The sequence below is a fragment of the Rosa rugosa genome, chromosome 5, assembly GCF_958449725.1.
Source record: "Rosa rugosa chromosome 5, drRosRugo1.1, whole genome shotgun sequence".
NCBI classification, from domain to species: Eukaryota; Viridiplantae; Streptophyta; class Magnoliopsida; order Rosales; family Rosaceae; genus Rosa; species Rosa rugosa.
Window position 1 is genome coordinate 46554585 of NC_084824.1, and position 25094 is coordinate 46579678.

The 25094-nt window shown below is 37.8% G+C and overlaps 4 protein-coding genes across 5 annotated transcripts; 1 reads left to right on the top strand and 3 right to left on the bottom strand.

Moving 5' to 3' along the window:
* Window positions 1-5676: 5676 nt before the first annotated feature.
* Window positions 5677-10231, top strand: LOC133709133 (protein PAM71-homolog, chloroplastic). 2 transcript variants are annotated; one of them, XM_062134767.1, is made up of 10 exons: window positions 5677-5950; window positions 6391-6544; window positions 7205-7397; window positions 7693-7740; window positions 7818-7914; window positions 8896-9059; window positions 9261-9326; window positions 9653-9703; window positions 9801-9905; window positions 10004-10231. In XM_062134767.1, exons 1-10 carry the CDS (start codon window positions 5830-5832, stop codon window positions 10067-10069), a joined length of 1065 nt encoding a protein of 354 aa, XP_061990751.1. In that variant the 5' UTR covers window positions 5677-5829; the 3' UTR covers window positions 10070-10231. The 2 variants fall into 2 exon arrangements, with proteins under 2 accessions (XP_061990751.1, XP_061990752.1); XM_062134768.1 differs by having other exon boundaries at window positions 5678-5950; window positions 7214-7397.
* A 199-nt stretch (window positions 10232-10430) lies between these two features.
* LOC133709132 (beta-glucuronosyltransferase GlcAT14A) lies at window positions 10431-14557 on the bottom strand. Its single transcript, XM_062134766.1, has 4 exons — window positions 13813-14557; window positions 13650-13725; window positions 13414-13529; window positions 10431-11446 (listed from the first exon to the last, which is right to left on the bottom strand). The coding sequence occupies exons 1-4, from the start codon at window positions 14522-14524 to the stop codon at window positions 10932-10934; spliced, it is 1419 nt and encodes a 472-aa protein (XP_061990750.1). The 5' UTR covers window positions 14525-14557; the 3' UTR covers window positions 10431-10931.
* Window positions 14558-18412: 3855 nt separating this feature from the next.
* LOC133711760 (uncharacterized) lies at window positions 18413-21373 on the bottom strand. Its single transcript, XM_062137854.1, has one exon. It carries the CDS (start codon window positions 21371-21373, stop codon window positions 18413-18415), a length of 2961 nt encoding a protein of 986 aa, XP_061993838.1.
* Window positions 21374-22124: 751 nt separating this feature from the next.
* Window positions 22125-23716, bottom strand: LOC133710911 (uncharacterized). The gene is made up of 3 exons (XM_062137052.1): window positions 23434-23716; window positions 22864-23139; window positions 22125-22764 (listed from the first exon to the last, which is right to left on the bottom strand). Exons 1-3 carry the CDS (start codon window positions 23474-23476, stop codon window positions 22526-22528), a joined length of 558 nt encoding a protein of 185 aa, XP_061993036.1. The 5' UTR covers window positions 23477-23716; the 3' UTR covers window positions 22125-22525.
* Between the last annotated feature and the right edge of the window lie 1378 nt (window positions 23717-25094).

The window sequence follows — 25094 nt, forward strand, 5'->3', positions numbered from 1 at the left end:
TGCATGGAAAAATGCACAACATTGGGCAAACATGTAGCCTTCACCTGAGCCCTTTACATCGGGTTCACAACAGCAAGGGAAGACGGTACATCAATATACTCGCCTATTTACCCTTATGTTCACGGAAAATGCCGAAGCTAGCAAGGAAGAGCCGAGATATGTGACTTTGAGACATTTCATTGTGCCCAAAAGTTCGTGCACATATAGGCGACTACTACGGTAGTGATTATAGTTATGTCACGGTATCTTATAGGACTAGGGCAGTAGAGGATGTGCTACGTATAGTCGACCGCATTCAGCATTACAAAAGTCATAACTTAAGGATTCCAAGTCGTTTTGGAATGAGTTGAGAAGTATTGATCGTGGGATGACAATCTACGTTGAGGAGTGTAGACTCCGACACATAATTCTAGAGTGGACTCGCTAGGATACCCTTGTAAATCGTGCACTTCGACTAGTCAGAATAAGGAGAAGACTACTTTACATCAGTTGTGGGTAGCAGAATCGGACGACTCTATGTTCGTTTTTATGTTACTAAGTAGGATTGTTTGGCATGTACACTAGATAATTCGACTTTAGGGTCGACACTCTTTTTGTTTATAACTCTATGGCGTGCTCAAGTTGGTGAGGTGCAGTTTAGGGCGTTACAGAAAGTATTGAAATCAACTTGAATCAAACGAAGGAAATAAAGGTCAGCTTAACTATCAGCAAGGGAGAAATACTTGTAGTCCCCATAGGATTCTCACTGGTGATATGCGTTATTGGAAGTAGTTAGAATCCGATGACTTGCTAGCTCTCCCTTGAGTGATGTTTTGTCCTTTAATTCCTCGTTGAAGTGGTGGTAAACGGTGAAGCTCCAAATAAACACAACACACAAAAAATACTAGCCATAAAGTTATAAACAAAAAGAGTGTCAACCCTAAAATCGAATTATCTAGTTTACATGCCTCACAGTCCTACTTATTAACACAAAAAACGAACCTGGAGTCGTCCGATTCCGCCACCCATAACTAACATAAAGTAGTCTCTTCCTTATTCTGACGAATCGAAGTGAATGATTTTGTTTGAACCCAAAATGAGCATTTTGGCCTGACAAGGCGTGTCTTGGAGAAATTGAGCCAATATCAGTGGCTCAAGCTATATATTGTCGACAAGTTCGAGATATATTATTTAGAGGCTAAATAAAGCCTACCTGCAGAATTATGGAAGATTATGCGAGCTGCAAGAAAAGGAAATGATGGAAGTATGGAAATGAAAAGTCAACTTTAGCACATTTTCCTACTTCGGCTAGGAAAAAACTGAGCTAAACAAGGAAGGAGGGGCGGCAGACTAATCAAATGAAATCCAAATGAGCTAAAACTTTTCAGATTCATTCTAGACATGCCAAGGATCATTTCTTATGAATAGTGCAAGAGCTAGTTTGAAGTGGAAAACCTTCAAACAATCAGTCCAATTTTCTGAAAGACAAAACTGGAAAACCGGACCTGTAAGGAGTCCAGCAGCGTTTCCGGCCCAACCACATGGAAGTAAGCTCTGAAATTTTTCCAGAATGATCTAAACTCATGGTGGATCATTTTATATGAAGAAGTCAAAGGCTCATTCTGAATTCTTGGTGGAGAATTAATTGAAGGAATAAAGAAGCCGAAAGTGACTCAAAAACTCATCATTTTCACCTCCATTTAGTGCTCCACCTCCACCTCCACCTCCATTTAGTGCTCCACTATCTTCATTTAGTGCTCCACTATCTCCAATTAGTGCTCCACTATCATTTGTTTAAGGCCAACCATTTTGGCATGGTAGCCTATAAATAGAGGTTACAATGAAACAACACAACACACAATTCATCAACAACAATCTCTAAGATTATCCAAGCCTCTCTAGAGCAACCCCTCTCCTTCTCTTACCGGTAGTCACACTCCAGTCCTAGTAATCTCAGGAGCCGACTGTCAGTGCCACCAAACCCTTCAGCCAAGCTAAAGTCACGCTTTAGCAAGTTTTCCCCACTTCCCGGTGATTCTCGCTCTGCTCGATCTACGACGTCGAGTATCGATTGTGATTTTGAAGAAGCTCAGCAAAATTCCTCGCCACGAGGCACAAAGAATCCCACGACGAGGTTGGTGCTCTCCTCGTCCACAATCGCTTGAAAGAAGTCAGGTCAAGGGACACCCCCGACGACCGCACCCGAACGGTGCTGGCACGCCCACGCAAGAAAAGAGACTGTTGACCAGCTCAAGAAAAACTGGAGCCAAACAGATTTACAAGGGTATCCTAGCGAGTCCACTTCGGAATTATGCGTCAGAGTCTACACTCCTCGACGTAGATCGTCATCCCACGATCGATACTCCTCAACTCATTCCCAAACAACTCGAGAATCTGTAAGTTATGACTTTTGTAATGCTGAATGTGGTCGACTATACGTAGCACATCCTCTACGGCCCTAGCCCTATAAGATACCGTGACATAACAATAATCACTATCATAGTAGTCGCCCATATGTGCACGAATTTTCAGGCACAAGCCATCTATTAAACGTCTCAGAGTCACATATCTCCGCTCGTTCTTGCTACCTTTAGCATTATCCGCGAACATAAAAGTAAACACGTGGGTATACTCATGTATTGTCTTCCCTTACTGTTGTAAACCCAATGTAAATGGCTCAGGTGAAGGTTGCACGTTTGGCCAAGGTTGTGCATTTGGCTATCCATAAGAACTAACGGACGCGACACTAGCGATAGAGTCAGTATCCCCCATTTCCAGAGGTGTCAATGAGCTCACCTCTACAGGATTCTCGTCATCCCAATCCTCTTCCCATTCCATGGGTTCCTCTTCCTCAGATGACATTATCAAACTGAAATGAAGAACAGATTTTCAATACAACAATATATGCAACAAACTCAGAGTTAATAAGTAGTTTCATGCTGTAACCATTCCAATTCTAAAATCAACATCACCAAAAGGGAACTGAATACCACAACTCAAGCAACCAACCAAAATTCATAAGATAACTTTCAACAAATTCCAGCACCCACCACATTTACAAAAACTTAGAGTTTGTCATTCACATACATTGCTTCTTTTATTTTTACCTCATACTAGGCCCATATCTTTGTCGTAGTCTGTGCACTGTAGAGGAGCTTTAGGTGGCAAAACCTGTTCGATTTCAATAGATTAACATATGAACATATAATAGTTGGACTCGAAAAGTTTACAAGATAAATCATAACAACTTGAGCCTATGAGAGCAATCAAATGAACCAGACTCGATAAGACTTCCAAAGAAGGATCAAGTATCAAGTCCAACAATAATGACAACAAGCTCAATTTAAACGAACCGGATTTGCTGACTAAATCAATAGACAAACAAAATCGGAAAATGAATCCAACAATTACTCAACATTCGAACAAACAACAGATAACAAGCACAATCCAACACAAAAGCACATCAAAATATAACTAAATCTTTTGAAGTGAGGATGACAATTTCCAGATTTAGGAATCCAACAAAAGAATAAATAATAGTTCTGATCAATAACAATTCGAAGTTCGAAAAACAACTCTAAAGTCAAACAAACTTGTCATGAACTACTGAAAAATTTTCGACATTACGAGACGAAGAATCAAGACTCTAGGCGAACTTCAGAAAACTGTTTAATTCATTGCAGGATTTTGTTTTCGAATCTCAAATGTAAAAAGCACAATAGGGTTAAACAACGACTTCCGCTAAAACTTGCATTTTCCCACAAAACATCAAAATTTGAAACTTTCAAACATTATCGAAAAGCTAATCCTCTGTCCAAATCACTCCTTGAAAAACCTTTTCAAAACACTTTCCAAAACCCCTTTTTTTTTTCTTTTCTTGTTTATAAATATTTTTCAAAACTCGATTTTTAGAAATCATAAGGTGAACATTTAAGATCATATTTGAAAGTTCTCACGACCCTTAAAGTCGAAGGTTAGTTTAAATATCAAAAACATTGTATTTTCTCAAATTGACTTTCCAAAAAAGATTTGAAAACTTTTATGAGCCGACAAAAACTTTTGTGGCATCTGAGATTTTTAAATCGTGGAAAATCAAAAACTCGGAAGCATTACTCTGATACCACTTTTTGTAACGCTCCAAGCTGCCCCTCATCAACTTGAGTACGTCACAGTGCTGCGAGTCTCTAAAATATAAATCAAATGCTCAATTTACATTCTAGAGAATCGCAATGCATTTTGTTTAACAAATTTTTTGTAGAAGCACAACAAAAACTTATAAATATTTTTGAGGTAAAAATCTTTAAAGTACTAAATTCAATTTGTTCGTCTAGAACTTGATATGAATGATTACTCGAAAAATAACGAACTTCAAGGAATAAGAATTTAGCTCAGCTCAACACAAGTCTAACTTCCGACAAGTTCCGGAAAACGAAGTTCGAGAAATAGAACCCGGAACCTGATTTCTGTTATGACATTTTATCGAACTTGTCTCCACACACTCGGCTCCGTCTGCTACTGTCATATTACCAGTGAACAGTACATGCATCCACACTATTATAGAGGTGAGTTTTCATCCTCGATGCTCAATAGAAACTTTACCCTAGCTAGATTTGAAAACCTACAAATAAATAAACTTTTACGCTACCTAATATGAAAACGTACTTAAACCAATTATTTAAAGAGACGAAACTTATAAAATATTTCTTCCTCCAAGGTGGACGATCGGACGAACAACTAACATAGGCGTGATGGCGACGAGAAGACGATCCTAACGGTGTCGGTGATACGGCCAGAGGTGACCGGAGGACGAAGTTTCGGTCGGATCTTCTTTCGAGTCGCCGGGTTTCAAAATTGGGTCAGCAACTCTGATCTTCTCACACGATCCTTCTGGATTAATCTAGTGTGTTGACTCGATCAGAGGGGTATTTATAGCCCAATTATCAATTAAATCGACCGACCAGATCGAGCGGTGATAAAATTCGACGATCCAGATTGCACCGCAATATATTTTTTTTCCTTAATTAATTTCAAAATTTTCAAAACTTTGGAACATCATAATTAGCTTGGGTATCTAAAAAATTCCCCAAAAATTTCCACGAACTCGTCATGTCGTGTAGTTTACTATCCAACTCTTAAATCAAGGATTTCACCTTGTGAAAAATTCTTAAAAATTATTTCTGAATACTTTAATAATCTCAGAGATCGAAAAATAACTTTCGATCGATCTCACTTAAAATCGTTAAATTTTCCGGGACTCACAACATGTAACTTCACGAAGCATTAATTACTAATAACTATTCTCGATTCCACCCCCTTTTGTTAGTTTTACTTTTTTTTTTTTTTTATATAGCTAAATCGGTCTAATTCTTATCATCAATCAAAACTAGACTTTAAATTTAGATCAATCATTTTTTTGAACATCAACTAGAATATGAACAAATTGTTAAGAAGAATGAATGATAAACGACCTAAGCTAGGGTAAAAAAGATGATGAGAAATAATGATTTGGATTCAAATGTGACTTGAGTCAATGAGTTTGGACCCATGATCTAAACTTCAGTATAGTTGGATAGAAGATGAAGCCGGCCACACTCCCATTGAATAAGTTTCCAATTTTATCTCTCCTACAGAACACGTGGCAGCATAAGAAAACCCCACCCACAAAATTTAGAACATTTGAGAAAACTTATAAAAAGTTAAAAACATAGCTTCTTCAACTGAGCAAACGTTTCTCAGCTCAATCTTAACTTCTGCTTCTTGAAAACCCAACTTATATAAAAAGGAGGAGTCTTTGGGTTTTGCAGTGAAAGGACATGAGACTGTAAAAGTGGGTCTTAAAGGAAGGAAAAAATGGAGGGGTTGGTGCTTGTTCATACACCATTGATTCCTAGAAAGAAGCTTCCTTTGTTGGCTTTGGTGGATGCTCTACCATCTTGTACCGCTCTTTGTAGAAAACCCATAACACCCTCAAGTAAGCTTCTAACTTCTTATCCAATTCTTGCTTGAAATATTAAGTTGGATCTTCTTGCATATTGGCTAGTTTAAGACTTATATTGTTGGGTGCCACTTGTTTTTGAGGGAGTTGAGATATAATTGCTTTGATAGTTTAGATTCAGGTACGCGATAAGATACATACTGCAAAATTTAATAGTAAATGTAGTCGTTTCTGTATAACTAGAGTATGGGAATTTGGTTTAGGATGGTTGATATAGTTAGTTGTGGTAGTGGAAATGAATTCCAAGGTACTAAGTTGTGTGAGTTGTAACGATTTTATAGCAAGATCATCAGTTATAAGATTTAGCATCATTCTTGTAAGTTGACCTTTCTTGTTCTATCCATCAACCCTTATCTTTTCTGTGTTTTGTACTTTTATAGCATGTTCTAAGTAATACAGTGCCAATTTGTTTACAGTAAGATATAGAGAGTTATCACGATTGGCGGGCAGCAAAGTCCGAGTCCAAGCATCTAATGTTAGTATTGGATCTGGAGGCTATGAAAGCGGGGAGGAAAATAAGAAGCAGAAAATTGTTTCCAGTGATGCAAACAACAACAGTTCATCGGAAGTGTGAGTTATATTATATTCATTGATTGTTTTAAAGTTTGAGATGCGATCGCTACTGCTGTTAATATGAGAGAAAACTGAACCTTAATAGTGAAATAACTGTCAACATAAAATAGTTGGCGGTCAGTAAATCTTCAAGCTCTGAAGGTCACAAATTTATTAGTGTTGCATAGAAAATAAAATTTGGTTCTGAAATTGTGTTCGATGTAAATTGGTCCCTTGTATGACATAAGACAAGTTTAGAGCATCCTAGAACTCATAAGGGTGACTAAACGCAATATTTGACTTCTCAATAAAAGTAAAGATACAGGGGTTTTCTTTTTCTTGTTTCCTTGTATCTTTTTCCATCTTATTTTTTTAAAAAAAATTCATTCCAAAAGGTCATGCCATCTATTATTTGTTCTGAAAACATCGTAAGCAACATAAGCCGAAATGGGATAGCTAAGTGAACTTCATCTGTTCAAGCGATTGTATAACTCAGTTTTATTTGATTGGTTTTCTGAACCATATAGAAATGATATCCATGATCCTTATTGGTCGGAGTCCTACCATCTTGTTGAGCATCATTGTGTTCAACCATTTGATTCTCTGAATTATCAAATGTTAGATGGATAATAGTCCATACAGGCTACCTTCACTGTACTCATGTACAATACTTTCTAGGTTTGGCAGTGAGAAGCCTCCAATTCAAATCCCTTATCCTCTCTCTGTAGCTCTTGTTCTACTTGGGTGTGGCTTGCTGTTTTCTCTGATTGCCTTTGTGAGAGGAGGACCTTCAACAATTTTAGCAGCAATTGCAAAATCAGGCTTCACAGCTGCATTCTCTTTAATATTTGTTTCAGAAATTGGCGACAAGGTAACTAAAAATTCAGAAGCTTATTCTCTCTATTCTTCTAATTTTCTCTTTATTCTTCTCATATTCATCTCATCTTTTCAGTAAAATTTTGATCGTTGTGTTTACTGAGATTGGAAACTAGTAACTGATATGAGGTCTTGTGTTCGACTAGCATTCAAAATTTTTAACTATGGAAGCTGACAACTATATCATAAAGCTAGTTTCCTAGACCAGGAGTTATCCAGAATTTCGGCCAATTATGTGTTCTGCAAGAATTCAAAATGGACCTTACTGACTCTTTTTCTCTATGGAGCAGACATTCTTCATTGCTGCACTCTTGGCCATGCAATATGAGAAAGGACTGGTATGAATCTCTCTCGCCATGTGTGCTTGTGCTGTATAGATTGAACATTACCTGTGTTGATAAACTCAATTGAATAGGTTCTGTTGGGGTCAATGGGTGCTCTTGCACTTATGACAATTCTGTCTGTCATTATTGGGCGTATATTTCATTCGGTGCCTGCTCAGTTCCAGACAAGTAAGTAGTAATTCTTGGCCTTTCTCACTCATCATATTCACACTAATTTGCATATATGTTTAGGTAACGAGTTCAAAAATATTAGTTGAATAATGTATTTATCTTTGTTGCTTACCAGTGAAAGCATGCTAATTTTCCTATCCAGCATATCAGTTAGATAATGGTAGATATGGTAAATAGTCTTTTAACTCCACTCAGTATACCAGTTAACAAAGGTTTTTATAAAGAGAAGAAGTTAGTCTAAATGACTTCTTCGTCCCCCTCCCCACCCAAGCCCTAAAATCCTTACCCCTACGTTATGATCTTTTTAATCTTTATGATTATTTTCAATATGATCCTTACCCTATATTTTGGAATTTTGCTACATTCTTTGTGGTTAGGCCTTATAATACACTTTCACTTTTATTGGTCATTTCATTACATATACTCCTAGGGGCTCTCTTTTCATGAAAAAAGGGCAATTTCAAGAGAAGTTTATTGCATGCCACACAATGTTTTTCAATAGACTTTCATGAGTTAAGAAATGACCAAATGATCATCACCTACATCCTCTTCGATTTCTACTTTTTCTACTTCTCGTGCAGAATTTTACAAGCAAACCACCAGATAAGGGACACCCATTTTCCAAATTTTACATGGTGCCTCAAAGCCTATACTAAACCTTCATAGACACCTTTATATTTTGAGAGAGATGTTGTACTTTTGAATTGATTAGTGATTATTGATTATTATTCACTTTTTACGGGTTTGTATGTCACTGTGTGAGATGATAATTAGTCCTCAAGTTCCCATTCCAGACTCCGTCCATGGCGGTGTGTTTTCAAGCAGATGTTAACAAGTGAACAGTCAAATTTGTGTTTAATATTTTATTATTTCAATTAAAATTATCCCAACAATTTCAAAATTTTAAGAGATATTATGTATTGCCTACCCTCTGACCAAATATCCTGATCTTTCGCCATTCTGTGGTCATGTTAACAGCCTTGCCAATTGGAGAATATGCTGCTGTAACTCTTTTACTATTCTTTGGTCTCAAATCAATAAAAGATGCATGGGACCTTCCATCAAATGTTGTTGAGAGTGGTGATAAAAGCAGCCCTGAGCTTGATGAATATGCTGAAGCAGAGGAGCTTGTAAAACAGCAGGTAGTCTAGTAATTCACACACTGAGGCTTTGTGCATGTAAAAAGTACGCTATTGCAATTTTTTTAGGGCATGTGCGTTATTCAGCTTTTGTTTACAGCTCCATATTTGTATGTGTGCGGAGTTTTGCATGTTTTCCAAAATCCATTATAGCAGATTCTGTTATTATGCACTTTTTATGTATTTTATATTTTGTCTTTTCAGGCATCAAAGCGGCTCACTAATCCACTTGCAATTATTTGGAAATCATTCAGCCTTGTATTTGTTGCTGTAAGTATATATTCTTTGTACTTATCTGTAGCAACGTGTGGCATGCTTACATGTCTTGGGTATTATTATTTCCAGACATGTTTGACATTAAGGGGAAAAAAAGTTTTATAAAAAAAATTCTCCATGACCTCCAACCTGATCTCAGTGTGAGTGATGGTGCCTTCATTTGCAATAACAAATCAGCAACTCCATCGCACCATGCCATTAAATTGGATAGAGCTTATTCCTTGTGCATTGTACACCTAAGGAATTTTTAAATATTATCAGTAATGTCATTCAGATATGTGAAGGACAATAATATTGGACTATAATGTTTTTGCTTCTAGGAATGGGGAGATCGCTCAATGCTTGCGACAATCGCTCTGGGTGCTGCACAGGTGCAACCTTTTTTAGTTTCAATCAGCGCATATATCTTTCTTCCAAGTTTTATTATCTCTTGGTGAAATGGTTTCCTCTAAGACTTGTTGACTACAGTCTCCATGGGGTGTGGCGGGTGGAGCAATTGCTGGACATGCACTTGCTACTTTCATTGCCGTTCTAGGAGGTGCATTTCTTGCCAAATACATTTCTGAGAAACTGGTAAGAAGCACAACTTTCTCTTAATGCTATTATTAATCTTGGAAAACTTGCAGTTTTATGTCATAATTCTCATATTGGAAACTCGTATCTTGAATCAGGTTGGCTACATTGGTGGTGCTCTGTTTCTAGTTTTTGCAGTAGCTACATTTTTTGGAGTTTTCTGAAAATCTTGTTAACCCATGAGCGGAGACGGCAGAGTAATAGTTATTGGAGAGGTAGACAAGGGATAGATACGTACAAGTGGAGCATTGTTTGTAGGAGACTTGTTCATATTCAACAAATTTTTAAGTATAAAAGTGGCTGAGTTCAGTCATCAGTTTGATCCCCATTGTGGCTTCCTGGGTTCCTCTGTCCTATGATGTTCCTCAGGTTACCATGCTACTATTATTAAAGGAATTATCAATCTAAACTCAAACCTGGCACTAATATTTGCAGCCTTTTTATCAAAGAATCAGTTTGATTTCATAACCTTTATGCCTAATTCTTGCCGTTATAAACTACTATTTCAAAGAGCTAGCTTGTCAGTAGTTGTCAACCCAATCAAAACAGAAGCTATATTCATATATGCAAAAGAGCAATATCTGGTTAAACAATGATTCAGAATACATATTCTCAAAAGGAAAATACAAATAAAATACCGGTGCATGATGTATGACGCTTCCATTTCACCACCAAGTACTGTACGCCCAGGGAAACCTCAACTTCAAAAGGTGCCATGCCATTCATTTCAACTCTGACGTGCAAGACAAATGCAAACTTCCTTCAATCATCGATTTCTCAACACAAAATATAATTCTGCAAACAATGGGGTGGAGGGCAAATGGCAAGGATCACTTGTACAACAGGACACGTTGGTCAACTCTAATAGCACAATGATACATTTTACAACAATCTCAAACTTCAGCTAAATAAACCTAGTGTTCTAGAAAGAATAGCCCCATAGCAGGTAATCTTCTGCCAAAATCTTCCAAATGGTGGAAGGCAATTACATTATCCTTTCCTCTATCTGCTGGGACTGAATCCAGATCACTCATATATACATTGGTGAGAACGAAATGTACCATTCGAGAGCAAACCAACTAAAAGTTTCTCGAGTCCTCTTGCTCTTGGACTAGGCCTCAAAATATCAGCATCTCCCCAAACTGAGCAAGTGTCATTTCCAAACCCACCTAAACACCAACCACCAGGCACAACTTTTCCCCGGCGGCGTTTTAAAATTTCTCTGTCTATACGGTCAAGTATTGGATCATCTGATCGAAATCCTGTGGCAAAGGCAGCTCCATTCCGAACCATAACATCAAAATCACTGGAATTGAGCAGCGGGTGCTTCTCTTTTGGGGGTGTGTCAAAATTAGCATATAGTAAATTATGGTTTAAGACAGTTTTATTGAACTGCCGGGAGTTGCAAATAACGGTAGGAAAGTAGTCAGAAAGGGAAGAAGCTGTGTTTGCAAAATACATCAATAGAGTCCGTGGGAGGTTGTCAATACCAAGAACACAAAACTCCATAAAGTTACGACTTAGAATATTAAATGAAGCACCTGCACAAAAAATCATCATAAACAATTAGTTTGGCAAATTTTTATCTGTCCATGATCCAACCACTAATTTATTAAAATCAAACCCACATCACAAGGAGAAAAGTGGGAAAGAAAACATGCAAGTCTTGCATAGCAATGCCAGTCAATTGTAAATAACCACAATTACTACCAAGTAGTTGAACAAATTTGAAGATAGCTAATTTATTAAAATCAAAACCATATCATAAGAGGAGAAAAGGGAAAAAAAAAAAAACACATGCAAGTCTTGCAGAGCAATGCCCAGTCAAATTGTAAATAACCACAATTACTAGAAAGTAGTTGAACAGATTTGAGGATAGCTCAGACGAATCTTGATAGCCGTAACTGGAACATATTAATTGGTCCAAGGTCCAACAGGTTATATAGCAGTCGGTGAATTTAAACGAGTGAAGTAATTGCTGTATAGACAAGTAATTTTGAATCTATCGAACTCCAAATAGTGGCATGTAACTTATATAGGCCACACTCTTTGTATAAAACTAAATAGTTAGTTAAGAATATTAGATATTTGCATCAACCACACTGCGGGCTTCAAATCAAAACTTCATCAAGGTCAAAAGTATCTCCGCTCTCTGTTGCATACTTCTATTTTGTGATAAGCAAATAAAGGTAGTGATAATGCCAGAACTATTTGGTTGCTCAAGGCAAATTCGGAAGACCAGCTGAAAGCCAATGGACATCGAGCAGATAGTCCATGCAATAATCATTCTCATAAGGAGAAATTTTATGTTAATCATTTCCATCACTCTATACTTAGAGACACATCCTAGACTCTTACTTAGCAGTTGACCCATAATGGCATACGGTGCAGAGCACCTTTTTTTTGCAAAACAACAAAGCCTACTTATATCCCTCCCCTAGAAAGAAAGAATCCAGAACCCCTTATATTTAGACCGCAGACTAATTTACTTTGGAAGAAATGAGAGGAACTCACAAGCTTATCAGAACTATGAAATAAGCATACACTAGAAAGCATCCTCTATTAACAGCTAGAGATTATATCAGGTTCATTGCACTTGTTTATACTTTCAACCATAAGTTGCTAAACTAGCAGAAAGTGACATATAGGATATGCTATAAGGCAACTTATAACTAGACTGATTTTAGGCCTGCATCCGCACATGTATCATTGATGGATATATCAGATGTTTCAACCAAAAACTCGGATACTTCCCCACCCCATAATTCAGACGACTGGTGCTCCAGAATTATGTTTGTCTTCCTCCTTAAGATTACTTTGGATCCTAAACCACTAGACTAGAATACTTCCCTCATCATTGTTGGCATGAAAGGTGCTTCCTTTCCACTTTGCCACCAGCTGTTGCCTGGTAGCACTGGTAGAGAACCACATTAGAAGCTCAAGCCTAACGATTGCACAAATCCAATCAATGCTTGACGAGGTCCATGCTCCAAAAACATGGTCCTATAAGTCGATACTAGTTAACTGAACCATCCTTATATGGCCTGACGCTCTTGGTCTGGTTTATGTCTCCACAACATAAAGATACTACTCATCAACAGGGAAAAAGAGACTACATGAGGATACATAAAGATCCAGTAGTGGGACTGCTGATGTAGTCTAATCACACAATTCTAAAAGCCTACCAGTTTACAGCTTACTCAGTAGCAACACCATTTCAAAGTTCAATTTTATGTGTTTAACTGACCAGATTATGCTACTAATTACTGAAGTAAAATAGAATCATAGATGCCTAAATCCCTAGTAACTTTTGGCCAGATAGCCTAGATTGACTATTGACGTTCGCTCACTCACTATATAATTCACAACGTGACATTGCAATTGGTAGTTAAATCTAAACTTATACGCAATCATAACTTCCGCAGTGCAAAAACTAGGCATTTCTCTTTGATAACTGAAATCGACTTAAGAATTTAAACATATAACCAAGTAAGGAAAAGAAATGAACCTGTAAACAACCGGTAAGCATCAGGCAACACCCTTTTCTGTGCCGCATAGAACATCACATTTTTCTCAGAAAGATAAAGCCCCGGATCAACAATGACCGGTTTCAACCTCTTTGACCTGCAGCACCACAAAACATTCAAACCCTCACATACTTCAGCATCCACCACAACATTCAAAACACCAATAACACAAAACTCGAAAACAACAGATACAACAACAAAAAACAAATGCACTTACTCTCTCCAGCCAATGTAACTCGAATGGTTCACAAAGTTCAGATCTTTGGGCAGAAACGACATAATGTGAAGAAGATCTGCACAACCCACAAACAAAAAAGCATATAAAAAACACAAAAATCACAAGCAACCCAGAAACAATGAACTGAAACCCAAGCCAGTACCGTCTTGTTTGAGAAGTGGGTAGTCATCAACAGTGAGGCTGATGAACCAGTCCCAATTGGCTGACAACCGGAGCAGAATCGACGCGCCGTGGAGAGTGAACGAGATGGAAGAGGAGCCTTTTCGGTACACAAAGTCAGCTTTACCGATGAGATGGACATTCTGGGCGGCTCTGAAGATGGGGACGGATTGGACCTTGAGGGCCAACTGGTCACGGTCAGTCTGGGAAGCAAAGCGGTCGAGGTGGAGGAGGTATTGGTTTCTGGGGTGGTAAGTGGCGTAGAGGAGGCGGAGGATCCGACCCAAGTCGCCTTTAGACCCGGAGAGGAGGTAGGCGAAGGAGGGAGGGGTCGGATCGGAGGAGTTGTTGTCGTGGTAGATGACGCGGTGGCTCTGCTGGGTTGGGAAGAGAAACGGGTCGGGTGGGATGTGGGGGGAGGAAGGAGGGGAGAAGGAGGAGGGTGGGGAGAGAGTGGCGTAGGTGAGGGAGGCGGAGGAGGAGGAGGAGGAGGAGGAGGAGAGGGTGAGGAAGACGAGGAGGGCGAAGAGGGAAGAGGCGAAGATGATGAGGAAGATTAAGAAGCGGTCTTTGAATGAAGGGTTGGTGGGGAATGGCGACGGCGGTGGTGGGTGGTCTGGGTTTTGCATGGCTTCTTGGAGAGTGAGTCTGTGAGTGGGGTTGAGAGTTGGGGGGAAGGACGAGGACGACGACATTGATTCGGGGGGGGGGGGGTTTGGTTTAACTTGTTGTTCTTGGATGTACTACTGCATTTTCGGTTGTGTCTGGTCTCTCAGATTCTGTGCATCTCTTGTGAGTTGAATTTACGAGAATGTCTCCTCTGGAAGTAATTTTGGCGCTCCCTTTTTATCACATACTTTCACCGCTTGCCATGATTGTCTTTGGGAAATCTAAGTTTGTGAATGTATTTGTAATTGTATACAATAATGTTCACATACACGGTAACTGATTAAGAAGATTATGTTCAATCACTTTTAGATGTAAATTAAACGGTGATAAACAAAACAATCCAACTTAAAAATAATTATTTTCACTATTAAATTTACATACAACGATGATTTGAGCAATTACTAACAAGGTGAACATCAATCTATATGTGCATTCTAATTTTTCTTTAGATTAATAGGTCAATAAGTGAGGTTGGTTTCTTGCCATGATCACTCACAATCATCATCATCATCTTGGTACGTGTGTAGATCAAAGTGAAGTTCACGTCCCAAATTATAGAAATAAATGAAACCATGATACTGTAGCAGTGTAGTGTAATCCCAAAAGTACAGGGTTTAAAAACAAAACTAACGGGGAGCACTAGGACACCAACATATCTAGCGACGCTGATACGTTTTCTTGCATCACAAATAGTTAAAGACAAGTACATTTTTTTGATGAATAGAGTCATATTGCCTGGCTTGTGTGAAGTTTTCCTTGGTAGGATCGGAAACCCTACAATTTCTTGATGGTCAGTATCTGGGACTCTGGGTGCGCTTCATGTTCTTTTTACTAGCCTTCCAGCGTGCGGAAGTGCGGTACTGATATTTTGAAATTATTTATATGTTCTATAGTTTAAGCAAAATTTCGACAGTTGTGGAGAAAAGTTGTTGATGCCAAAATAAAGTAACCGAATAAAAAACTTGAAAAACTAATCACCAAAATAAACCTGATAATACAAACTATTGAAACAACTCCAGATGGTGCTAAAAGTACAATATAACCAAAAAAATATTTTACAAATACATTGATTATTGACCATCTCTCGTTATCTTTTGTCTTGGCAGCCCTTTCAATCAACATCAGAGTCCTGAAAATGTAAATGTAGCTTAAAAATATAAGTAAAGCTTTATAAATCTTATGCTTATATATAAACATTAAGTATCATAACTGTAATACCCCGGAAAATCCAAATTAAATTCCGTGGATTTTTAGAAATGATTTCACGATAGTAGGAGCGAGTACGAAGCTTGGAGAAGTGTGGAATTAGTTCGAACGATTTTATTTTCGAAAACGAACGTTTTTAGGGGGTCAACAAAGTTGACTTTTTATACGTTCAAAATTTGGGAAAACTTCCTTCATGAAAGTTGTAGAGCTCGTCGATACGAGTTCGTGGACATGTGGAACGCAATATTCGGAGTTCGTATGAATAAGTTATGAACTTTTGAAATTTGGGAATTTTCTATAAATATCGAAAAAAAATCAGAAATTTCATTTAAGGACGAAACAATTTCTTTTTGCGGAACAGTCCCCCATTTTCTCCGTTCTCTCTCCTCTCCCACGCGGCCGACCCGACTGACCCGACCCGGACCCATCTTCGTCCTCCGGCGTCTTCCGGCCACGACCCGGCCCTCCTTGTGATCGCCGCAAGCCGCCCAGTCGCCTGGTGCCGCTGCCTTGCACCGCCGTTGCCCCCAGAGCTGGATCGAAGCGACCCCAGGCGGAGTAACCGACCCGACCGGATCTCAGCCGTGCCGGCGTTGCACGGGCCGATCCTCCCCATTTTCGTGATCTCCTCTTCCCCCTGATCATCCCCATATAGGCCTTGCTTGACGATTTGGAGTGTGGAGTGAAAGATCACGAGTTGAAGATTTCGACGTCCCTGATTCAATCTGGAATCTGATCAGACGCACGAGATTAATCCAACTTCAACGCTTGATCTAGGACGATCTAGGCCGAACCAGGCTTAGCTCCAGGTATGAAAGTCGACCACCCTTTCATTTTGAACCAGTTTGTAGTTGGTCACTTTGCCATCTGAGGTGGTTGACCGGCGTTGACCGCCGCGTTGACCGCCCACTGACCACCGCTTGTGGCGGCGCATCAGACCATATTTCGAGTTTTCATTATCTAGGCGATGATCTATGCATCCATACGAGCGTTTTGATATATAACATGGTCATGTTAGAAAAAGTTGATAAATAGTGGATTTACGTTTTGACGTTACTATTTAACGTTTTTACGTTTATCTTCGGTTTACGATCTGTGAAGATCTGACCATCGGTTTTGCTTCAATTTTGGATATGTTGATCGTATGACTGTCCCGGTGACCTTGTGAGGTCACGGGCGAAGATCCGACCGTTGGATCTTCGTATAATTGAGAAATAGTGATTCGGAAGGCGATTCGTGAGAATCTGACCGTCGGATTTTCATATAATTTTGTGGAGATGTTAGTAAAGGCGATTCAGGAAGATCTGACCGTTGGATCTTCGTGATAATTTTGGAGAATGATCCTAAAGGCGATCCGTGAGGATCCGACCGTTGGATCATCATTAAATTCAGATCCGACCGTTGGATCATCGTTTAATTTGAATCTGAGCGTTGGATCGTCGTTTAATTACATATTTGAGTTGTTGGCTAAGTCAAGATCATTATTGGACTAGGTGATTGACGGTTTGAGTTGGTGGACGATTGTGGATCGTATTTTGAGCTGAATTGAAGACGCAGCGGGATTATCGAGGTGAGTAAACCTCACGTGGTTCATATTACGAACCCAATACAATTAATTGCTTTATTTTGTTGCAATCATATGAACTATTGTTGGTGTTACTAGACATTCCTGTGTGAATGTCTGTATATATATTATTACGTGAAATAATATGTATTGTTGGAGTTGTGTTGAGTTATTGTTGAGAAACAATATATTGTGAGAGATATTGAGTTTATTGTTGAGAAACAATATATTGTGAGAGGTGTTGAGTTTTATTGTTGAGGAACAATAAATTGTTGTGATCTGTGGAGATCACTAGGTCACGAGGTGACCATGGCATCTATTAGTGAATCACGCTCTCGTACCGGGCTGGTGGTTATTAATAGTATTAAATCGTAATCACGTCTGTGGCCGGACGAGTGGTTACGTTCAGTTAGAGCTCTAGTCTGTCTGCCAAATGTGGAGTGACCTTATGAGTGAAATTGAGAGTAACTCATAAGTGTCAATATATATATGGTAACCTTATGAGGGAAATTGAGAGTAACTCATAAGGGTCTATATATATATATGAGTCTGTCTACCAAATGTTGGGAAATCTTATGAGCGAATTTGAGAGTAACTCATAAGTGTCTATATATATATATGAGAGTGAGGGATCTTATGAGCTAAATTGAGAGTAACTCATAAGTGTCTACATATATATATGAGAGTGAGTGATCTTATGAGCTAAATTGAGAGTAACTCATAAGTGTCTATATATATATATGAGAGTGAGAAAGTAACGTGGGTTTGTGGTAGTCTTGAAATCTAATAAATCAACAGTTCTTTCTTGTTTACTCATACTGGCTGTAAAAAGCTTACCGGGTTTTGTGTTGTTGCAACTCCCGGTACACTATTCAAATTGTGTAGCGGGTAATCCTACAGGACAGGAGAACCAGGACGGTGATCGTGCGGTTAGAGCAATTGTTAGAGTTTTACAACAATTGTAAGTTGTGAGGTGTGTTATGCTCATTTGAGCTTTATAATATATTGTGAGAGTGAATTGTAATAATGAACTCGAAGTTTCGAGATTTGGTTTTTTTGTAATTGTAATTATTCAGGTTTCGGATTTGAATTTATCATTCAAAATCCGGGGCGTGACAATAACTAAATACCTTATAGGATTACATTAACTTGAAGGAAGCAAAATCTCTTTATATACAACATTTTTTGTGAAAACCCCTTCCTCCCCTTCTATTGAGCTTTTCTTGACTAACACTTTGGTGGTAGTTCTTGAAATTCCTCGTGATAAAGCTACGTATAATTGTTCGTGACTAAATACATGATCTGGAAGGTAGATGCCAACATTTGGTATTGTTTGTCCTTGTGATTTATTTATAGTAAGTGCAAAACTCAATTTTACAGGGAATTGCTTTCTTGTCAGCTCAAAAGGGAGTCCAGAATTCTTAGTACTTTTCAGAGAGATTCTTGGTAAAAATACTCTAGTTTTGGCAAATTGACCACTCAAAATTTCTGCATCAATAAGGTTCTTATATGATCCACAGCAAGTCAATCTTGTACCATTGCACAACCCCGTTTTTGAGTCAATGTTTCTCAAAAGTATAATTGGGGCACCTTTTTTTATAGTTAATTGATGTGGGGGCATACCAGAAGGTGAAATTGAGTTCAAAAATTCTTGTTGGTACATATTTCTGGTGTCATCCTCAACTGAGTCAAAAGAGTATAGGATGTATTCAGGCCCCGGAAATTGTTTTATAATCGTCTCATTAAGTACGTCAACATTATCATTTTTTGGAGTGATTATTGCCCTTTCAACCATGTATGCTGCGTCATTTACATGAGATTCCAAATTAGGGAAAACTTCATCAATTAATTGGTTAATTGATTGTTCACCTTCCCATGGTATAACTATACATGATGGTAATTTTATCATGTCTTCAATCACATATGGTTGTTCTCCATTACCAACATTAAGTAAAAACTTCGAGAACTCTGGATCATTGATGGATCTCATATTTTGTTGCAAATGAAGAATCTTCACATCTTTCCAAAATGAAGCATTAATCAAACTGGCTTCGACCATCTCTGATCTTGTACCTTTATGGATAACGGGCAAAACTTGTCGGAAATCTCCCCCAAAGATAATAACTTTACCTCCATATGGCAAATCAACTTCTGTTATATCTCTAAAAGTTCGATCAAGAGCTTCAAATGCATATCTATGCATCATTGGTGCCTCATCACAAACAACTACCAATGATTTCCGTATCAACTCTGATAAATTGGATTGTTTACTAATGGAGCATGTGGAAGATGCATCAAGATTGAGTGGAATTTTAAACCTTGAGTGTGCCGTTCTACCACCAGGAAGTATAGTTGCTGCTATTCCAGAAGTTGTTGTTGCTAGTACAATATGACCATTGCTTCTCAAGGTTGCTAATAATGTACGATATAAGTATGTTTTTCCAGTTCCTCCTGGACCATCAATGAAAAATATGGCATTGTCATTACGCTCAATAGCAGATATTATTGTGTTGTATGCAAAGGTCTGATCCTCATTCAGATGATGAACTGCATTGCGGTCTTGTTGAGGAATGATAATTGACACTTCATCTTGTATTAGCCTAGGTAGTGTTGAATCTTCACTGTAATTTTCAGTTATTTGCGGCAAATCATAATCACAAACAGATTTACTATATTGCACCAACAATCCGTTTAAGTCTCGCAAAAGTCTATTTGTGATAAGTGCATTGTCTGCGGTACTTGAGGAGGTATAATCTTCTATCATAAATTGATAAAATTCATCCCATAAACTTCGTACCCCAATAGGCTCGCAATAAACCAAGATGGTGGCAAATAATCTTCTTAAAGATGAAGGCATACGTATGCTTGAGGCCTCATTTAAACATTGTCGGATACTATCATCCTCTTCTAGCAAACCGCGTTGTTCAACTGCCTTCTTAAATGTTGGTTGCAAGATGTCATTTACTGTTCTTAAATCTTCGTATGATGTAGGTCCTCTAACATGGTTCAAAAGAACACGTAAGTAGAACTTTTCTCCTTCTGAAGGGGATACTGTGTATATTCTACCAATTACTTTTTGATTAGTTTGCCTTTCTTCCCATGTCCTATGGTTGTCAATCCATCTGAATCTTTCCGGAAATTCTCGATATAAGTATTGACGCGCATCTTCATAGTACTTGTTCTTAGTAAAAAACTCTGTGAGCATTGTCATTGAATTTTTATCATTAGCGAGGATATTTGTTATTCTTTCATGGGCATTAAAGAAAACATTCTGTCTATCTGGAAGATGAATTTGCAATCGTTCTACTGAAGGATACATTCGATTCATCACGAATTTGAATATTTTCCACAAAGCCTCCGGTGCACAAACCCATCTTGCATCAACAAAATTCCTTATTTCGTCTTCATTAGCTTCGGTTCGAACTTCAAATGTTACTCTGTCTGGACCTTTGTATACATACTTGTACAAATACTTAACGCTCTTAATGCTGCAATAGATTTCGACATTGATATGACAATCATATTTTGCGAGTAGCCAAGGGTTGTACGGAATAACCCAACTATTATCAACTTCTGCATTTGAGTGAATGTCTCGCCTGCGGTAAATGGGATAAAAATCATTCCCTTGAAATGTGTTGGCTGAAAACGACTTGGGATAACCTCGTTTGCAACTTCCATGCTTCATACATGGGGCATCTCGCTTATGTACTCCACACGAACCATGTATCATGTGCCCCAATACTGCATTGTACAACTTTGGCTCTTCATTTTGACTTGGTATCTCAGCTCGGACAATTTTATCATAATCATCAGGGTTATTCAATTTATCATCGTCATTTAACATAAGGAGCATATGAACATGTGGGAGACCGCGTTTTTGAAATTCGATGACATAAACATATGCAACAATATTACCTAGAACTCCTTTTTTGATAATATCTTTCTTTAGCTCCTCAAATTTAGCGCGAAAAATCCGGGTACATAAATCTGGACGATCTTGTGCCACCTGACCCGGTAATAATTCAGCTTTTATTTCTTCCCAATTTGGGTTGCATGTCATTGTGAGAAAAATATCTGGCTTCCCGTACTTTTGGACCAAAGCCATTGCGTCTTGGTACCTTTGGTGCATATCACGTGGACTACCAATAAATGAAGATGGTAAAATAGTTCTACGACCAATGTTGCCTGTTTTGGTATTCTAATGCATGTTATGTAAATCCTTGTTTTTGTAATGTTTTCAAATTAACATAAAATTGTACTATTATACAATAATAGTGAAGTTCATACCTGCATTGTTTTCACCGGCATTTAGTGAATCATGGAGTCCATCAGAAAGTTCACGTCGCAGGGTGTTTTGATTACTACGAATCCATCTTAGCTTTTGTGTTTCAATTTTGACATAATTATCGACGACATATTGTTGCAATAGGCGGCCTCCTCGAAGTAAAATTGATTCATCATGTGGACGAATCTAAAATGATAAAATTACCAATTATCACGATGTTTTAAAAAGAAATAATATATATATTTATTCACAATAATAGGATGAAGAATAGTTTATTAACCTGCAAAATATATGCATAATAGTCACGACACGTCAATTTTTTACCAGTATTACTTCGACTATTGACATCTCATCCATATGTGCCATAAGGTAATAACAGTGGATACTGTAAAGGATCATAATAGCCTGCACAATTTTGGACATTTAAAAGTTGACATTGCCTTGTTTGTACCATTATATCACGACCTCTCAGATTTTCTGCATCATCTGCACCCAATATTACCGCAGCAACCTGAGATGTTGAAGGCAAACTATATTGAAGTTGGTTTGCTGGTTGCTCTCTAATGATGAGTCTGTAAGTTTTCAAATCTTGGCGTTAAGCTAGATGATGAAATGTTTGCACAAATGGATTATGTTGATTCAAAATTTGTTGTATGGTTTCAACCACATCTCTATGCAATGCTTCATTCTCTAACATACGATTGTCTACTTCATGATCTGTGTCATATATATACAATTGTAGAAATCTTGGTCTATTATCCCCATCTGGTAGAAGACTTCCTATCTTATGATATATAGATCCTTGAGCTCGAAAAGTGAATGTACTACCACCGGTCTCTAAATTTTCATCGATATGTACACCCATTGATGTGAACGAAAATATATGGTTATAGGCACGAATATTTTGTCTAAAATGGGAGCCTTGTGGAGTTTGAGCGGAAAATAACTCGATCATTTCGGGAGGAGATTGAACTAGAGAATGACAATTTTCCCATTTAAGCAACACATATCTTTGCTCTCATGATGAAACAAGCGAGCATGACAATGTGGACATGTCTTTGGTGTTGGCAAATGATATTTTCTCATTCCAATATTTTCATGAAAATTCCGAGCACAATTATGAGATTTGCATCGTCTAGGTCTATCACATGCTTTTGCAACACTGCTACTACCGGGCATGTCATTTTGAGGAACGACATTTTCAAAAGTTTCTGTTAAAAAACAAAAAAGAAGCATAAAATCAATATCCAGAATTGTGCTTATGACTGAAACAAAACATCAAAGAATTGTTGAGGTTTTAAATTTGGTACCTTCATTGACTACTATGTCATCATCATTGTTTGTAGCGTTTCGATCAGCTACATTATCACTCATTTGACATATATGGCTTAAGCGCATTCTCTTTGAAACACGGGTATTACCCTCATGATTTGATGTTTGCCCCCGATGACGATGATAATTGGCTCGTCGTCGTGCTAAATAATTATCTCGTTGTTTTGAACTCATTGAAACCCACCACCTGCTTTGACTTGTCCTTTCAGGAGCTGGTATACTTTGGTCATAAGCTTGATCTTGTTCTTCAGCATCTACATTTTTCACGTAATAAATTATTTGAACATTGAAAAAAAAAAATTGGTCCATAAAAGGTCTGAGAGAAATGCTAGTATCGAAAGCAATGAATGCGAATTTTGCTAGTATTTAACGAAAACTTTGCTCATGTAATTTTCTTTTTAAGTCGTTATGATTTCCAAATTCTCAATATTCTAATAAACTACTGCCAAAGCTTTTAATTTTTCAACTACATACATCTAGAAAGAAAGTTGTGCAAAATATGCATGCAAAAATTGTTTTTGTTTCAGATTATGAATTCTGTAAGTTACCCGCCATTGCTTCCACTTCACTTGCCAGCTCTGTGTTTTCCATTTTTCTGCTCGTTGTGAAGAAGTCGATAGTTGTTGCCTATCTTTGATAATTTTCTACGCTGCAAGCAGTACAAATACCATCACTACAATTAATTTAAAACAAATTTAACATAACAATACATGTGCACTGAGGTGTATAAGATGTAATCTTGAGAACCCAGCATAGATGTGATTTTGGAGAAAGCTAGTAAAAACATTCTAGTGTTGGCATTCCAGGGTGGTTTAGTGACTATGATGCAAAAACATTCAATTTGTCAATTTGTTATTTGTATGCACGTATTCTTGCTTAGTAAAACAGCGTAATTAAAGGAAAAGATATCTAGAAGTTGCAGGAGCTCTATTATTGACACATATAGTCAAGGTCAGGGAATGACTTCAACTACTCCTCATTCCTACTGTCCAAAAATTGCAGGCACATTTGTCTTCTATAGGCTTACCAATTATGAATGATTAATTCGTAATTAGATGGTAGATACAGATAATGGCTCATCACGGCACCAATTCTTATTTGAAGAGTAATCTGAGTCTCTCTCTGTCTGGCCATCTTGTGAGGAACTTTTAGAAGTTGCATTTGTGTCTTCAGCTCTTATATGACTGCAGCTCTCTATATCAATGCTTGTGGGTTTCGCCTTTAGGATTTGGCTTGGTTCTGTTAATGCCAACACCCTAGATAAAAAACAATGGTATGTAAGGATTACAATAAGATAAATTAGCTAGCTTGTAAACTACATTTCAATTTAGTTTCTTAATCCACAAACAGATAGAATTGCAACTATAACTTTCATTGCAGATCATACACCTAAAAGTATACAGCTTCTAATATTGATGTGCATCTAACTTTCCTTGCTGATCATAAATTCTCTATGTTGTGAAATTAGTTATGATGATGTCTTCATGAAAAATCTTATTCTCAATTGGAGGCTATAACCTCTAGGAGTGAGGGCTTCCTGCTACTTTTCTTTCAAAATAACTGAAGTAGCTGTTGCGATATCTTTAAGCTTGCTAAAGGTTATTTGGATTTTAGGACTACTCTGAAAAGCTTAATGAAGGGGAGAAAAACAAAGCAATGCCAAGACCTCCGTCAATCCGCTGATCATCAATAGACGAAGCTCTCTCTTTATCATCTCCCACCATTGTTACTCTTGTTCCAATAGTGAGTATAAGACTATACGTGGCTCTCTGTTAACAGATAACTTAGGAAAACACATTGCCACTCCCTTTATTCATGGCAGAATAACTCAGGCCACCTATTAATGATGGGGATGTCCAAGCCTACCTTGCTTATTGGAAATGTGAAACTCTTTCTATAGAAGGTAGACTTAATTAACTGGGTTACCTCCTTCACTCCAATTTACTAATCAATTGAAATGTATAAATTTTGTTTATGCATCCCTCTAGCATGCTAAAGGAACGAAGAAAACAATACAGAAACAGTATTTACAATCTCAAATCAGAATAAGAAAAAAAAAACTTTCAAATTATACACAAAGATTCAAGAGGATCAATCAAAAGAAACCAAAGGAAACAAAGCGCAAACAAAATCAAAGGAGACTTGCTACAATTTTGCAGCTCGATCAAAAACCTTTTGAAAGATCACAACCAAACTGTGATTTAACTAT